Source organism: Anopheles darlingi, chromosome 3 (genome assembly GCF_943734745.1).
Source record: "Anopheles darlingi chromosome 3, idAnoDarlMG_H_01, whole genome shotgun sequence".
Taxonomy (NCBI): domain Eukaryota; kingdom Metazoa; phylum Arthropoda; class Insecta; order Diptera; family Culicidae; genus Anopheles; species Anopheles darlingi.
Window position 1 is genome coordinate 13246467 of NC_064875.1, and position 17500 is coordinate 13263966.

General features: G+C 46.6%; 2 protein-coding genes across 6 annotated transcripts in view; both read right to left on the reverse strand.

The window, feature by feature from the left end:
- The window catches only part of LOC125958263 (transmembrane channel-like protein 7), a 21406-nt gene extending 5562 nt beyond the window's left edge, over positions 1 to 15844 (reverse strand). Inside the window, exons 1-4 of one of the 3 annotated variants that reach the window (XM_049691506.1) lie at positions 15631 to 15844; positions 14098 to 14991; positions 2423 to 2730; positions 2106 to 2243 (exon numbers count right to left, since the gene is read on the reverse strand). In XM_049691506.1, coding sequence (XP_049547463.1) covers positions 2106 to 2243; positions 2423 to 2585 — 301 coding nt within the window. In that variant the 5' untranslated portion in view covers positions 2586 to 2730; positions 14098 to 14991; positions 15631 to 15844. Of the gene's footprint in view, positions 1 to 2105; positions 2244 to 2422; positions 2731 to 14097; positions 15381 to 15630 lie in introns of those variants that run through there. The other 2 variants (XM_049691505.1, XM_049691507.1) reach the window with 2 other exon arrangements.
- Positions 15845 to 16981: 1137 nt separating this feature from the next.
- The window catches only part of LOC125958281 (neuronal membrane glycoprotein M6-a), a 6086-nt gene continuing 5567 nt past the window's right edge, over positions 16982 to 17500 (reverse strand). For all 3 annotated transcript variants that reach the window (XM_049691531.1, XM_049691529.1, XM_049691530.1), the window contains one exon: positions 16982 to 17500. This exon is cut by the window's right edge and continues 2160 nt beyond it. The gene's annotated coding sequence lies outside the window, so the exon portion shown is untranslated.

The window sequence follows — 17500 nt, forward strand, 5'->3', positions numbered from 1 at the left end:
CAGATGGCTCCACCAGAATGACCCTCGCCGATCGTATACGACATCGCATCCCTTATCCGATCTATTGTTCTACCGCGGCTCGCATGCATAACTCCCGCATAGCACATACGATCGTGCACGGAATGCCACGGACAACGTAATGACAACCGTGACCCTCACCGAACGATGCTTTTAACTGCCGCAACCGATCCCGTACATGATCGATGTACCGTAGGACACTTGACAGTTAGTTTGCGAATGCGATCGTTGCACGATAGCTTCCCACTGACCGGTATACACAGCTTAATTGCTGCAAAAAGGCCATGCCGATTGACCGTTGAGGTCTTGCGGACTAATTTACTTATCTGCCGCCAGAGAACATGGGATGTACTTTGTTGGCTTCGCAATCGGAGGAATGCTTCCTGAAGCGAGAGGTGTGAAACGCGACAAATTGCTGTCATTCAACGATATCTTGACTGGTAGATTCGCTTCAGTGTATTGGAGCAGAGCATACTCCGTTATTCGATGAAAGTATTAACGCAAATTCAAACCTTCCTGCGAATAGTCAGACAACCGTATCGAAGGCAATCGAAATCAGGTTTTTCTTCTACACAACCGCTACCGCTAGTCGTCATATCAATCGCACCAAAAGAACAAAGAAATGTATGGCTGCTCCATGGTACAGCTGAAGCTGAACCACAATCTGCCTGAGTTACAGTCCATGTGAAAAAGGGATGGTGGAGGAGAATGGAAAGAAATGAGTCACAGCGCACGTACGCTTCGATGAAACAGCTGCGCGGCACGACGGCAGACACGACATTCGATCGTGTTGTGGTGCTTAAGATGGCGAGAAGATCCGTTGATGATGGTTGAGGCCGTCTCATCGGCCCGGGGCCACCACCGGATTCGAGTTTTCTGCAAAACAAGTTTTGCTATCCAGCCGGTTCCCGGAGGTTCTTGACACTCGTGATGGAAAGGACCACTGTTCGCGAATCGCGCGATTGCATCATCGTCGGCAAGGTCTCTCGATCACATCCCGATCACATGATTTTTAATTGTTTTTTTTCTTGCTAGCGATACATCTGCCATGGTTGAAGGATTCTTTTGCTTCGTTAATATGCGGACAAGGGAGACAGGCAGCAAATACCACAGACCAGTGCATAAGGGTATCTTCATGTTTTGTTCGCTAATCCTAAAACAAAACTTTGTAATGATCATTCCATCATCTACAAGAACTTGTAACAATGAATTTCATGTTTGGATTCCCCATTAACCTAAATAGCATTTCTCTTTAATGACACTGTGTCCTCTTAAATTGCGCAAATAAAAGGATAAAACCGATGAGTCTATCGCCACAACATCCACACCGCAATGAGTCAAAGAAGCGACAATTATTAAAACATTCACTTGCCACCCAGTCATCATCAGTCACACGATGAAAGATCGTGAAGAACCCCCGTCCAGCGTGAGTCACAAACCCTGCCATGCGCTGAAAGCAGCAACAACAGCCGGCTATCAAAGCGCGTCTTCCACTTCCAATTCACACTACCTCGTGATCGTGAACTACGATCCGCTATCGTATGCTCTTCCCCACCTCGAAGTTGTTGATGCCGCGGCCAGACGCGCGTCCATAAATTATCGGGACCGCTCGTCGTAGCCGAAGCAAAAGGCTAGCATGCACTCTGACCAATGACCGGTCGTGAGCAGCCAACCGTGAACATGTACCGTGGTTCGTTGAACTGGTTCTGGCGGCGTCTCGAAGCGGAGTGACGTCGCGATACAGTTTTCTCCTCAGTCAGTACACCCCGGGGCTCGAGTGTGGGACAATTTTACGCTCTAACGAACGCACCACCCACCACCGCGGTCATCGCTCTAACCAAGTTTCTACGCTCCAGAACGCACGCCATCGGACGAACCAGCGTGCGGTGGTAAATTATGGATTAATTAGCAAAGTTTCCACATTAATTTCATTTGCATTTGGTGTGTCTCTCTACTGTTGCTGCGGTGTTGGCAGTGGTATCAATTCAGCTGCTTCATCACACCGGGCAAAACAATGGACGAATTGTTCAGTTTCTGTGCGGTTCAGTTTCTGTTCCGTCTGCAAACTACTACAAAGGAAGGCTTACCTGACAGATCCGGCATTGTCGCTACTTGCATCTCATGATACTGGGAGCCACGCCGGGCTACCGTGGAAATGCTGGCCCTCCGCCGAGTTCCACCTTTCGTGTCCTGTCCTTGGGCAGGCCGGACACGTCTGGTAGTCGCTAAAAATCGAAACAAAAATTGAAAAAAAACCCGTCAAGTAAATCACGTCCCACTCAGATGAGGCCAAGGGGGGGCGTGGACCAAGAGCGGAAGAGTTATGGTCTGCTTCGGAACAGCTAACCTACATTCCATCCGGCCAACGCCAAGACCTTCACCTCAATCTACTCATTCTACTTACCGTTGCGCGTTTGCTTTGACGGGAGTAGCGTCGCGATCTTGGACGGATCGCGCTGCATACCCTCCAGATCGGCAGGATAGCTCTCCTGGTAAAACTCGCCCCCGGCCTCCTCCCATCCTTGTGTTTTACTAGCTCGCGATCGGCGATCCTTACCACCGGACATTCTGTCACGACTACTGTCACTCTCTATGCGCCCCTCCGTTCAGGGTTCACTTCCGGGTCTTCCCTCGTCGTTTGTGATGCTCTTCGGTCGAAGAGCGGAACTCCAGTGATCGACGTGTACCCGTGGTACCTTCAAGAGTATAGATCTGAAAAGAGGGAGAACATCGGTAACTGTCAGTGATGATGATTCAGATTGATTGCCGGCTACTCGAAAGTCTCATCTTATCATGTCGGCACTAAGGAAGAGCGCGATTGTGTCGCCACAAACTTTCCCAACCGACATCAATCATCAGTACCCAGAGTCCGCGTGACACTCGAGTGATAATAATTGCTCGTTAATTGCCCTGTAGTTCACCCCTTGGTCGAGCCGAGCAGACGGCGAGCGATTTGTCACGCAACCTGGCTCTTGAATCTGCAGAATGAAGCACCGGAAGTAAGAACTCGACCAAGAACTCTTCCACTCTACGTATCGGGTGTCTGAGCGCGAAGTGTTAATGTGTTTCAATTATCACTGAGCCCGCCGGAGCCAGTGTTAGTTCAACAGGCAACATCTTCTGTACCGGGCCATAAGCGAAGCGATCAGATAAGAAGGACACTATCGGGGCAGCGTGATTGAAGGATATGAATTGCCGACCATAACAGCCCATACTGTTCGACAATAGGACCTCTTCCATCTTCCTCGCCCCAACCCACCATGCATTCCCACTTTCACTGAAGGCTTTGAAGTGGTGCGAAGCGAAACGAAACGCTCGTTATCTTATCTTGTGCCATTGATCTACAACACACTTGAGTTGGTTCCCTTCAAGGCAACCGAAGGCGAACGAGAAGGCCAAGGTTCCTCCTTGGTCGGGGCCCGTGGTGGTACGAAGCATTTATTTAATTAAACGATGCTTCGAACTTCGATGGGAAATGCGGATCGCGCTGTTCCTGCTCTCTCGTCGAGTGACCTGCTCCGACTAGCAAACGGGGCAATTGGATGCGATACAATACGGCGCGTGGCACTTCAGCGGTACCGTATTTCCGAGGGGGTTTACGATGACACACGTCCCGTAGGTTAGTGGCCCCGTGGATAGGTCGTGTCCACTTGAGAGTCCGTGCTGGATTTTCTCATCAGTTTTTCCAACACAAGAGAGACCACTTCACTTCAAGAGCGTTGAAATCTTGTTGATCCTCACCAACACTAACTGCGGGGCATGCCTTATCTCATGTTGTATGTATGTTTTAAGCGAAAAGCATCATCAGATTAGTACCAGGAACTCACGTGAGGGATGACGTCAAGGATGCCACAGCTGATGCTGATAGAATTGAAGACGCACCGCTGATATTATGTCCTTTCTCTAGTGTTTTTACAACATCTTTATTATTCGTGAGGTATCATAGCTCAATGGATCTTTCATTGATACCAATTTTATCAAAATTAAAGCAATGTCTGATTACAAGACATTAACAATTCAACAACCTGAAGGTGAAGCAACTGTTCCCAGGAATGGGCATTTCGTGTACTGCCACACCTCGTGTCCCCAACACAACTACACTATCGGAACCGAGAACCCTGCTTATCTGGTTCACGCCACCCAGCATTTCCTACCAAGGTCAGCGGCGTTTGTTTTAAGAAAACATACTGACGCTTTGCTCCATCACACCTTGCCCCTGGCCCGGTGGTGGTTCGTTGGACGACCGACAACGCTCGGCAGAGTGTTTCTGCGTTGCACCATAAATAAATGTACAAGCAAGTCTTACCCTGCCAGGGTCATCGTTACGACCAGACTCTGCACTTTGGTCTTAGCGCTGCCGGTGCTCCCATCCACCGTTGCACACCTCAAAAGGCAGCTCGCTTTTCGTCAACAAACCGATGCCGGTTAATGGCGTAGCCACGCGAACAGAACGCGCGCGCGCCCGCCACACACGCCACAACAGCAAGCATACCCCTCACGCCTACCCTCCTGGTACTCAAGATAGAAAGTGAAAATTCACCATCCGGCGGTCGAGAGTGAAAGTGAATGGTGGGCCAGATAGTGGGCAAAGCTCGCTGAAACCTGCGCCAATCGTATCCATCAGTGCCGACGACGGACAGTGTTCGTCCGTCCGTCGATCATCTCGATCGAAGGCGAGCGGTCGAAGGTCAAATCGAAGCGCATCATCTTTGATCAATCAATAGCAGCACCGGGTGCGTGATCGATGATGAATCGTGCAGACACGCAACACGACCGAGGAGAGGGTTTTGTGGTGCATCAGATGGCAGTTCAAGGAAAGCAGCAGTCCTAATTCGTAATTTTGGAACATCGCATCACCGTGTCATACCGCTAGAGGCTAGCTGGCTGGTGTTTGGTTTTTGAATGCGAATTCCGCACGCCATCTCGTGTCACGGTCGTCTGGTTGTTTTGCGCTGAAATAAATGGCGCCCGAAATTCGTGCGACTCTGTACGCGTCATTCGAACCGAACCGGCACAGACTATCGTATGTGAATGAAATTTGGGGTTGGTTCCGGTGCTGCTCCTGTCGTCATTAAAGTTGTTCCAATTTTCCGTACGAGATTTCCGCTGTTTCTATAAACACAGAACTCGAATCCATTCGTTTGGAATGCGATTACTCCGTGGATTTGCTTCCGTGAACTCAATGAACTTTTGAATCCAAACCTTTGGGGCCATTTGGTGTCGAAGACCAGAAGATATAGCAGTCTGGGAAATCCTGGTTCAGAGGATCATCTTTTGCGGATCCGTAATGCCGGGATGTTTATAATAACTTCTGATAGGAAGCGGTAGAAGAGACGGAATTCTGCGTTTTTCTTTGGTGTTTGTTTTGGCTATTTTTTTTTATAACAAACAAGAGGAACGGAAAAACAGGACTGACCTACCGATAGAAGGTAACGTTTTGCGGTGGAAAATCGTAATGTTTATTTAGATTCAAACGGAAGAATGAATATGAAAACGGTAATATGCGTAGGGCTATTTTTCCCATTTAATTGCAATAATACACATATTTCTATCATAAAATGCAAGATCTGCAGCGTCTCTAACATCTGTAGAGCGATATTTTTCTTTTCTCATAATGTATAGTAATTTACGCGACTTGAATTAGAGACGCTGATGGTACTTATTTATGAAGCAACTATCATTATATTGAACCATCATTTGACAAACAATATGACAGTCATTCAATCATTCTCTTCAACTACCTCTCAACCGCACCAACAAAGGCGCTATTGAACGACAAAAAATGAACCCAGGCTAGTGAGCAAAAAAAAAAAACAACCATTTCAACAAACGTGCTCAACTGGGAAATTGCGAAAGTTTTCATTTACAACCGCCACCCTTTAAAACCTCCCCTGTATACTCCATGCCTTGTTGCGATGTACGCAGCTTTGCAATCCGATGCCGGCCACACCACGAACGGTGGCCGCACAAAATGGTAACACAACATGTGTCGTAAAGGGTGGCCTTAGCAAAAAACCAAACAAAAAAAACCGCGATAGAGAGGAACAAGCGGAGAACGGCAGAATCAACAAACATGTGCCCCGATTGCCCGAGACGAGCAGTGTTGGGCCGAGTCGAGGAAAACCACATGAAAATCGTGTTTCGCTGCACGTGGTGGACCCCTTTAGCTGGACTGAAAACACTTCTCATCCAGTCAGCACAATTAGTGCTGCCCCTGTGTCCAGTACTCGAAGTCGTTGCCTCGACGATACATGTGCCTGATTGTGGTACGGCCGATGATCCACGATCAGCTTGCTTCCGCTGACTCTGACACTCTGGCAGACAGTCGATCGTCACCGATTTTTGCTGTTTATTTATCATAAAAACTGATAGTAAACAAGGCAGCCACGGCGTGGACGTGGATTGATCGGAAGAAGGTGCGCAAAGTTTACACAGAGCGTTCGTAAGTTTATTTGTTCCGAGTGTCGGCAGCTTGTTGCAGGCATGCAGGCAGACTCAGATTTGCTCAGATTAAACCAGACGCTCGCGAGTCGAAGTGTATCACAATTAACTGGCACTGATGAGCATCAACATTAACGCATGGCTATCAAGTGATCATTTGATACTTACGAAATCGATCGTTTACATTGCAAGAGTTGTTGGGTAACTGACTGGAGTACGTTGTACAACATTTGGAAGTAATACTCGAGTCAATATGGAAAAGTAATGCAAGTATTGAATTCTCTTAAAGAGCTTCTAGGAATTGGATTGATGATATTGATAGTTTTTAAGTATCTTACTGCCGTTATTTCTATAAAATGAAACATTTATATGATTAGAGTAATACTTATCATTAGTAATATTAAGGAAGCTCTTTTAGATCATAATAATGAAATATAAAGATATGAGTTTTGAAACAACAATCAGAACAACATCCACCAATCCATTTCGCTGTTTTCTATATCGAAAATAGATTTCCAATCGTAGGCATAGAAACGAGCACCATCAAATCATTAATTCATCCGCTAAGTTACACGTTCTACCGTAACCATCATCACGCTGAACACTTGGTAACACCGAAAGACCGTTGATTACATTGGACCGCGGCTTGCTTGTTGTGTTGACAACTGTTTAGTGGTTATGGCTATGTACCACGGTATCAATCGTGGTTCTATTGGATCTTACTACCGATAACTGGAACATGCAAACACACAACGATCGCTCTCTTGCGATATTGATACGTCATCTGACTCTCTCGATGTGTTGAAAGTGTCGAAATTGGCTGGCAAAGAGTAATAACAAGCACGATCTCATCGTGTAATGTTAGTCGTTATCTAACGATTTACAACGCTTGTACCACGTTGTACCTGCTTTTTAGTTTCGTCGATTAACGAGTCGTCGACTCCTCGAAGCGGTCACGCACACAACACCCGGAACGGAAGTCCGGAAGCATGGCATTAGCGGAAGACAGTAAAATTATATATAATTCAGCCCCACCAACTCCAAGCGACCAAGCGTGTCGGATGGTTGGATCGCCTGCTGCAGGATGAAATGTTCGGAACCCGGCCTAAATACAAAAAAAAAGCGGGAGAAGAACAATCCACCAACACGAAAACGCGAACGCGAGCAAACAACGGTGCTGATCGGTTGCACATTGTGCAACATGAGTTGGCGCGTCAATGGTCGGATTGGGGTTTGGCCCCGCAAAAACCATGTGGTAGCGTGGTGGTGGTGGCGTGAGGCAGCCGGTGCGATCGTGTGAAGCGGCTAAAATTGTTGGACCATAGAAACCGTTGCTAGCCGGGGAGCACCGGCCGGATTAGTGAACTCATTCGCACCGAACCGCGATGGCAAGCAAGCGCCAGCCATCGACAAGCGAGATAATGCCGGCGAGCCAAACGCAAAAAAAAAGGCAAGAAAGCCAAATCGCGCGCTGCTAGCGAACGCACCATCACCACCACCCCGCCGGCACCATAAGAGCGAAAGTGAATTGTCGGCGTGCCATCATGTCGTTGACCAGAGGCCTGCCGGTTGCCATCTCGGTTTAGTTCATATGTTTGCTGCCAAAGTGTTGGCTTGTTCCTAAGAAGGTTTTTTTTCTTTAGTGTGTAGCTTTATATTATCTTCATCCGCTTCTGGCACACGCGGGAGGGCATCGAGACGTTACGTGTACAAACTTGAGGTCGAATCGAGTTGAAATTTCACCAACTGGAGACCCGCACAAACCATTGATTATTCTGAAGTCAAATTTGAAAGCAGATTTCATTAAAAAAGAAGCATTCAACCAGTTGGCACATTGGAAACTCGTGCAAATAGTAGAAAGTTACTGGTTTGCTTGGAAGTGTTGGCAAACTTAAGTTTAAAATAATAAAAAAAGGGGTTCCAATCCAGGCAGCAACATATTCATCACAGCAACCTTTGTCAAGATCAAGATTCCAATGAAGTGAAACTGATTTAAACCAAGGAACAAGTTTTGCAAAAAAAAACTATTATGCTGTTTCTGTTTTAAGGATTGAAAAATACAAACAAAATCGTTGTTTTACACATCGGACGTCACCCAAACCGCTTTCGGTATTAATATGAAATTTGTAAACCGGATGAAAAATAGAAAAATAAGCGGCTTCGAAACGACACCCAGCTGGGAAAACCATGGTGAGAGCAATGTCTCACCATACTCGCTCGCTCGCTCGCTCACAGCACACCCTGATCCGTAGCAGTCCTCGACGGCAGCTGGCCACTTACATTTCCACACCAAACTTTCACCCCGAGGGGCCCCCAATGGTGTGTCATAAATTGGCTAAAAAACCAAGACCATCATCGCCATTCGCCTGGGGCCTAGAAGAGGTGCGGTTTCAGCAGAAGCCAATGAATCAGTAGCACGGAAATGGGAAGTACACCGACCAGAGAAATGGATGGCTAGCAGGCTATCTTCCATCTGTTACCGTGTGTATTTGCTAATTAGTTATCTGAGCGGGTACTATTAGCACTTTCTAGGCCACCATCCGGGGCTATCCATCGACGACGGTTGTCCACGCACCGGCGTCCTCCAAGGCAAATCCCTTGCCAATTCATCCGATGACGGCAAACCCTAGCATCGGCTGATCTTTCGGTCAAAATACGATCCTGCCGCCAATTAGTGAAGTAGCAATTTTTTTTTATCATAAAACCAACATCTACATGTAGGGGTTGACTATGTTTTATCGGTTACATGCTACAGCATCATTTAACCGTATCAAATAATTAGTAGGATTGAGGAAACAGGTGTTAGCAGACGATTTTTACAATTTTTTGTAAGGATTGACAACAATGTAGAGCGCAGTAAGCTATCTAGTAGACTGCTAGATAAGGGAGCATTTAGTATAATGATGCAAATGAGCTCCGATAATATAAGAAGCGAGTTAGTAGTTGGCCGGGATTATCAAATAACATAGCCCTAAGTGCTGCCGCACGCTGGTGAGTCAATAGAAGAACATCAACCCCCCTTTTAAATATAAGCGCCACCGTACCAATTAATTCTCAAAATATCTCCCGATGTGCGAGGTATCTTCTCGACACCTAGAGGGTGCCGCGATCCCTTCGCGATAGTACGTTCGCACACAAATCGTACATCTATTTTTCGCACATTAATTGCAAAAGAGGGCCATCTCGGTAAGAGTGGATGAAGGTCACACACACACATACATCCCAGAATCACACTTTACCGCAAACCATACCATTGTTTCCCTTCTCAGGACGCCATAAATTGTCCCCCGTTCCCCATTCACTGGGTGCGCGACATTAAGCGATTGGGACATATTTTTGTCGCCCTTTCGGTGCTCTATCTTTCGACCGTGTCTTCCTAAAATATGTTCCTCTTGTACCACTCTCTACATTTCTATGTTTGCGAAACAAAAGCTCTAACAAGCCAGCCGTAGCGCACGGTTCCCATGGCGTCCATCAACACCTCAGCTGCGTTGCTGTGATGCGGCTGGCAACGATCACTAGACACGGTACCGTCACCAAGTGCTCGTAACGGCTTGATGATCTTTCCAATTTGAATCATTCTAACTAAAATACCAATATTTCACTTAGCTACTCATTCGCTAACTAAGCCGCACGCGGTGTACTGCTCAATGCAGGAAGATGATTTCCCGCCGGTGAGAAAAAAGGAAGCAAATCACGAATGTTACATATTTTACAGCAGATCGAGTTTATCTTGACGCTTGTGCGACGAAATGTTTATAGGGTTCGAGGTCGGTCGAGCGTCTGCGTCCGTGGCAAAGTGCCGATAATTGGTGCAATCGCGCCTTAGAGCCGCAGCCAGGCTTTTGCCATTTGTTGTGACAAATCATCCCTCGGTAATGGAGCGCCGTCTCGGGACAAGAATCTGCCGATTGACATTTCGCTGCATCGAGGTGTCGAAAGATTGGCCATTTTTTTCCGTGTCTTGTTTTCCGGTCGGTGAAGTGAGATTAATGATGCAGCTAGAACTAGAAGTAGTACAGAGGATTTTTTACATAAACTAATGACGCCGAAAGGGATAGATTTTTAATGTTGTGACTATTTGAGAGGGAGGAAGTTATAAGCATCGTTCGAGGATGAAAAGATGTACAGTAAGGTTAACGATATTCAAAAAAAATGTAAGAAATTGGTATATGTAGTTGCACTTATTTAGTTGTATAAAGTTCTATATTGCAAGATGTGCGTTTTGCTCATTATTTGAACGATCGACTGGCCGGATTCTTCGACGTTGCTACGAGTATGAACGGTCTGACTGCATTGCCAGTGCAGCTCTTTGTATTGCATCTGAGTCTTTGCTCGCGACCTTTCATTTCCCCTTCTTAGATTCTTAGTCGAACCATGTTAATCGTATGAGCTCATGATTTTACCGCTCACCTAGATCATGATCGCACCGCTCCGGAATGTTTCCTGTTCGCGTAGAATGCTTGAATGCTTCAACATGCTCTTTCACCATCCTCTAAACAGTTTAACATTTGGCTGAGTTAGATGAAAATTAGAAGCGGTCCCTACTAATTCTAACTGATGCTAGCAAATTCTAATTGTAACGTTAAATCGTTGTACTGAATTATTCGATGACTCTCCTTTGTGCAGTAGATGTTTGCAACAAAACACACAGTTCATAAAATGGGTAAAAAACTGAAATCTTTTAACAGTCAGTGGAACAGTTAGACAGTGGAAAACGTGGATTAATACGATAAAAATAAAATGATTTTTTATGCATAAATTAAGCACGTTGATAGCGCTACTGATCTACTCTTTGCTAACTTCTGTTTCTCCCAAACCATTTCCTCTAGTTTTCTTTTCGAGGTGAATTCAATCCCCACCCAAATTATTCCCCCCCGTGGCTCTACCAATCTGGCACCGGGTTTCCATTCAATTCCGAAAGTTCCTATCTAACAATGGGTTCCCCATTGCAACGGCTGATAGTAAAAGTATGGACATTTTGTTTTCGATTGAAAGTGAATCATCTCTGGCCAGCAAGGAAAGGCACACCACACCCAACATAACTACACCGGAGATGGTGGTGATGTATGCGGATGAAGTCGGAGTCGCTTGCTTCCTTTCTCCGCTTCACGTTCGAGCACGAAGCAAAACACCGCGGTAACCTACATTTTCAGTGGATTGCAATGGTCGAGGAGATCTTGTTTCATCTACGTTTCTGCTTCCGATGCGAACCGACCGTAACGACCTTCTCTTCGTGTGTCGTATGAAACCGATGAATTATGCCGGGTGAAAGAAGAAGTTGGATGCATATTTATGAAGCTACCGTTCATGGATCGGGTCCAGAAAACTGCACAGATAAGTACAACCGATTTGATTGGGAACAAAGTTCCACAGAAAGTCAACATTGTAACATCATCCCTTCTTATCGGCCACGAGCGAACGGGTGTGCCTTATCAGCCGTTACAGAGCTGGATGGTTCGGCGAATCGTAGAGAACATACGAAACCATTGTCGGGCATCTTTTCTCGCCATCTTTGATCGTGTCGGTGGCAATCCGCATGGCGAACGACATGAAGCGAAGCAGGAAACGTCCATTTTAGAGTCATCAACCGGACGGACGAGGAGTGATACTATTTTAAGGCCCATCGCACATTGCGCTCACGCGCGTCCAGACCGTTCGTATGATGCGGATTGCAAACCGCGCAAACCAACCACAAAGCTTTGACGTTGGCGACCACTTGACGCCCGCAGCATAAGCCGCGGTGCTCGTCGCTGCTGTGTCGGTGATCTAGAGTGGACTGTCCCCTTTTCTGGCAGAATGGCCTCTTTTGCATTCATTAGTGCATCACCGTTCAAGTGAAATATCGTTTGCAGCGCATACCTAGCGGGGCATTAGAAGGTTACGTGTGGACCTTGAACGGGCGAGGTATTGTTAGAACAACGGAGCGAATGATAAACTAGAGCGGAAGCAGACAATGCCAGACAGAGGAATGGTTCTTTTTTTGGTTTTCATATCGCGCAGGGATGTTACAGAATTTCCGTTGCCCAAGAAGAGCAGTTTCTTTGAAGGAAAGTCGACATCATTGAGTTGCTACACATAAAGATACTTAAGTTGAGGCAATGCAATAAAGTAATATAGCATACTAAATCACATAAACGTGCAGCACGATTTCATAGCGCCTATTATACGAACAAACGGATGCACCATGTGGAGGGTAATTCTCCTGGTCCCCAATTAGGCCATCCACTGTAACGTACTCGCCGGTGCCATTTGGCAAACGATTACGGCCGCACCTTTTTGCTGGACCAATTTTCCAGTCATTGCACGCCGGACACGGGAGATCATTAAGAACACCAGACCGGGGTGGCAAATACACACAGACAGCCGCACGCGCCTGGGCGCCTGTTTTGCGCAGCACCATAGCCCGAGACACGTTTCTGCTCCAACCCTCACACTGTGCGATGGACGAGACGCGGTTGGATAATAAGTGATAAGTGTCTTCCTTTTATCTTGCCCAAGATCATCGTTTTGGAGACCGAGTGGGGGTTGATTATGGAACCCAAACCGGCTCGAAATTAAAAACAGAGATCTTCAAAGCCAGCGTGCGAAAACACATTCATTATTGCAAATGTGAACTTAGAATAAGTGCCGTACTGCAGCGAGCGGATGCTGCCGGTACAGAATTCCCAGCGTTTGTGCTTCTTCGTTGTGCTCCTCTCAATTCAGATTGTTTTCATTTCCGTTCACGTCAACTGCAACCGCCCCGGACGGGCAGCATCCAGTATCCGCGGCATGGAATGCGCTGTCGATCGATCGCGTCGCATGTCGAACAGCTTGTATGCTGTTGGAGTACGCTGTGGTGATTGCAAAAGCCAGCGTGTCGAGCGGCAAAGGCACCAAGTATAACACAAAGTTTTAAACCATTTTTCATGTTACAGATCGCCTCGAGCCTATGTATCGCTAGAGTGTGGTATTTATAAATGTTAGATGATACGGTTTTGGCTCATAAAATCAATTTCATCTGAACCAGATGGCCCTTGAACTTAAACCATTTGCAGTTTATGAATTATTACGATTGGAAAGCTATGTTCTAAAATAGACCATCATAATCATTTTTCAACGGTCGAATTAGCCTCATACCATTCATTCGCCACAACGATTGTCGAACAACGATTAATGCGGATCTAGGGAAACCGTTCCACGACCTGCCGTTTGCTTTCATCAACCCAGTTCTACTCGCGTGACACATGAAACTAGTAATTACTTGAGACACCAGCCCCTTCCGCGTGTTCCATTCCATTTGGCTAATACCGTTTCTATAGTAACCGAGCAAGTTTTTAGTGCAGAAACTTTCCTAGGAGAATGTCGCTGAAAGAATGCGTAACCAGTTTACTTTGTGACAGACAACTTTTACGTTCAAGAATGCAAACCATTCCTAGCTATCTGAGGGACGGAGTTTGAGGAAATAAAAAGAGGCAAATGTAGTATGCGATGCAAACTGTGGTTCATGTTTTAGCATCACCAGTTGGAAATCTTCTAAGGTTTCTTAACTTGCATGATCTGATCCTCATGCTTGCTGGCACAGAATCTGGCCCCATGTCCTTCAACTACTAGTTTCGCTCACGCCCTACGGAATTCGAATCAATCGCAACTTACCACCTTCTTGCCTGCCGGATATGTAGCTCCAACGGGGGTTTCTCTTTCAATTCCCGTCCGGTTTGGTAAGCTGCAACGAGCGACGTAGTGACTTCGGGTGGTTCAGGCGGGCAGGAAGTGGCTGGCCTCCTGGCATCGCACGTCCATTTTCAGCGGCGACCTTCATCTTCAGCGTAGTACTTGGGGAGGGAGGAAGGTATGTACCACTCTTGCGAAAACGCTAATCTGACTTCCTAGAGTAGTGGTGGAGGTCCCCGCGTTCGTGACTAAACAGTGTAGAGGCGCGGGTGTGTCGAGCACAATCCCTCACGATTGGCGTACTGTACTACACACTCTCGGGACCAGTGATTCCAGTTTCCAGCATCCAATTGAGGCCATACACTTTTCACAACTGCTCTCGCATCTCTCGCTCTCCACTGCAGTGCACGCGCTTGCTGGCACCACGCTTCCGCCCCCTTTCACCCTTTCTTTTGCCTTCGCGCACAAGCACACAACGTCCTGGGGCGGCCACAGTGGGCAGGATATTTAGAGCATACACACACAACCGGTTGCCGTCGCCGCCAGACTCTTGCATTTGCTGCCCCGTCGTCGCTCGCTTGCGTTGCTGCCGGCCAGCGCTTTGGAACCAGCAGGAAGAGAAGCCCTACTATGTCGCATTATGCATTTATGCCAATTTGCTCGTCACCACTTGCCACTACCACTGGCCAGCAGAGGGGCGGCTGTTGAATGCAGCTCGTCGCGTTGATGTCGCTGGTGCAGATGCTTTTTGACACAGGATGCACTCCTTTGTGGTTAATTTTTTTTTTGCAATAGAAATCACTAGCCAAATTGATGGCAATCTAGCACTCCGGAATGGATTTCACTTGTAACTGGACACCTGCACAGACACAGTAGCTGCTGAAGAAAAACCAGAGAAAACCCCCACATTATTGACTGGAAAACTCACTAGCGCATGGCACAAGAACGTTTGGTTGTTGTGGCAACGCACTGCCTTCCTTTAATAACGCTGCTTAGGCAATATATTTCCATTTCCTATGCTTGCTACCTTGAACACGTTGACACGAGAAAACCTTCCTAAAAAGGGGAACCCAACATGATGCTTGCACAGCTTCCGACAATACGCACAACGTTCAAACGCACACACCACGGCACAGACACGGCGGGGTGGAGGGCTCCAAGTCCTTCTTTGGCTTCTTGGGATTGCCCTTTCTACCCTGCGAGCGACCAAGCACATGCGCGCACCAAATAATCACCTCTTCAGCCGCCACATCCGCCGTCGCCCCCACCGTGGTAGATTTGGATTTTCGGCTTTTCCTTTTCATACGCGAGAAGACGCGAGACTGGGGAAAGATTTCGAGTAACAAAATGACTCCCACATACAGCGGAAGAGGCTGCACAACTTTTCACCACCGAGATTTATTTTATAATTTCTCTTTTGCACCAACTTTCTTCGGATTCAGATGCCGACACCAGGAGAAAGCACTCTTGTGCGGCACAAACGCAGGAGAACAGATTCGCGCACAAACAATTTACCTTTCCATTCAAAACGACCGAGTAAACCGTGCAGCCGGGCCCAGAATGTCCACCCAGTCCAACGCCGACAGAATATACACACGCACAAATCGGAATACCAGGTATAAAGAAACACATACAAGCACGAGAGCTAGTGGCGCGAATGAAGGGTGGTTGCGCCCTGTAAAATTGAAACGAGCACGTGTTCATCCGGCAACGGAACAATTTTGAATGGCCACGAACACCACCAAGCATGCGCTGCTGCGTTGAAGTCGAACAGATAAACCTCCCGAGAAAGGGGTTGTTCGCGATGAACACTCTGTGTCTCTCTTGCTGTTGGCCCCTCATGTGGACCGATTTCGTGTTTTGTCGGTTGTTCATCGTTTGGTCGGCGGTTCTTCGGAGCAACAACCGACATCGGATCGACCACAATCCGGCGGCGAGGCCTTTCCCTGGCACGTACTATACACATGTAGTAGTAGCATAGTAGGGGATTCTCTTAGTTGCAGTAGCGTAAAGATGAGCACATTCAGGAGCTCTCTCGGTTTCCCTGTATCGCCGATGAACGAGCTGAAAGAATTGTGTAAAACGGCTGGAAAAATTCATCCCGCGAGAAGAACAAATGTACCAGCGAGTATTGAGATGAATATTGACGCGCATCTGGATCCTCATCCTCGGTCCTGCAATAAAAAAAGCCGTGTACAATATTAATTTTAAAGCGGAATCGTAATTCTTACTCCAAGGTTGCTTGGATTATTATACCAATAGCTCTGTCGATTGCCTAATATTTTCTACGTTTTAGCATTTCCAGTATCGCCAGTTGATCGGGTGGAATACCTCCGTTGCTTGGTCGTCCGGTGTTTCAATGGCATCACACTGATTTCCACGCCAACCTCAACTGCCGATACTGCACCAGTTCGGGTTGCACTAAATCCTTCCAAGCACCTGGAATTGTACTAAATCCCTTGCCCTCGGATAAGCATGCTGCGACGGCACCGAGCGGTCTAATGACTATAATCCTCGTACCGGTTGGAATTTATTCAAGAGAGCCCACGTGGTCCCAACCGAACGGAATAATAGATGAGACCAAGCATCGTTCGGTGTTGAGCGCTATCGCCCGGTTATTATTAATCCAGAAACCCCCTCCCTTCCTTCCTAGAAACCTTCCTATTTCCCCTGGTGGTGCCTTGGTGACTAAAAAAAATTAGAAAAGATTGCAAAGGAGGAAGGATTCACAGGAGTTCCTGTTATGAATGGAAATCATAACATCCGTTAGATTTATTCGATCGATTAGTCACCTGATTCGCAGCGCAGCACCAAGCAATAATCGTTAATTGAAGGAATTTCTGAAATATATCGGACAAGAAGCACATAAACCTATATTCCAATTCTTCCGTTTGGCTTTTAATCTTTTATTTGAATCATTTAAAATTGGAACGAAATCATGCAAGATTGGCTTCTGCATCGGATGATGATTGTGCTGGAATACATATGATTGTAGTTCGAAATGATTGTGGGTTTCGTGACGGTTGATTCGCACCTAACTAAAATACTTGCTGCAATTCGCTACTAATTGCTATCCGTGCAGAGGTGTATATAAAGTAAAAAAATAAAAATTACGATATCTAAAACTAACCCAACTACGGAATGATTGTGTTACGTCTAGCTTGCTAACTTTGCGGCATTGATTTCTTCAATTTTAAATTTCAATTCATCCATCATTTCCTCTTTTTTCATAAATTCCGAGCTGTACTTAAGTGAAATAGATTTAGCTGGAAGCGAGGCAGCTAGGCCGAGAAGTAAGAACGTTTGCTACATCAATGGAAATATGCTTCAAAAGGGATACCATTTCGAGGGGTAAATATTGTAATTATACGATTTGAATAGAAAA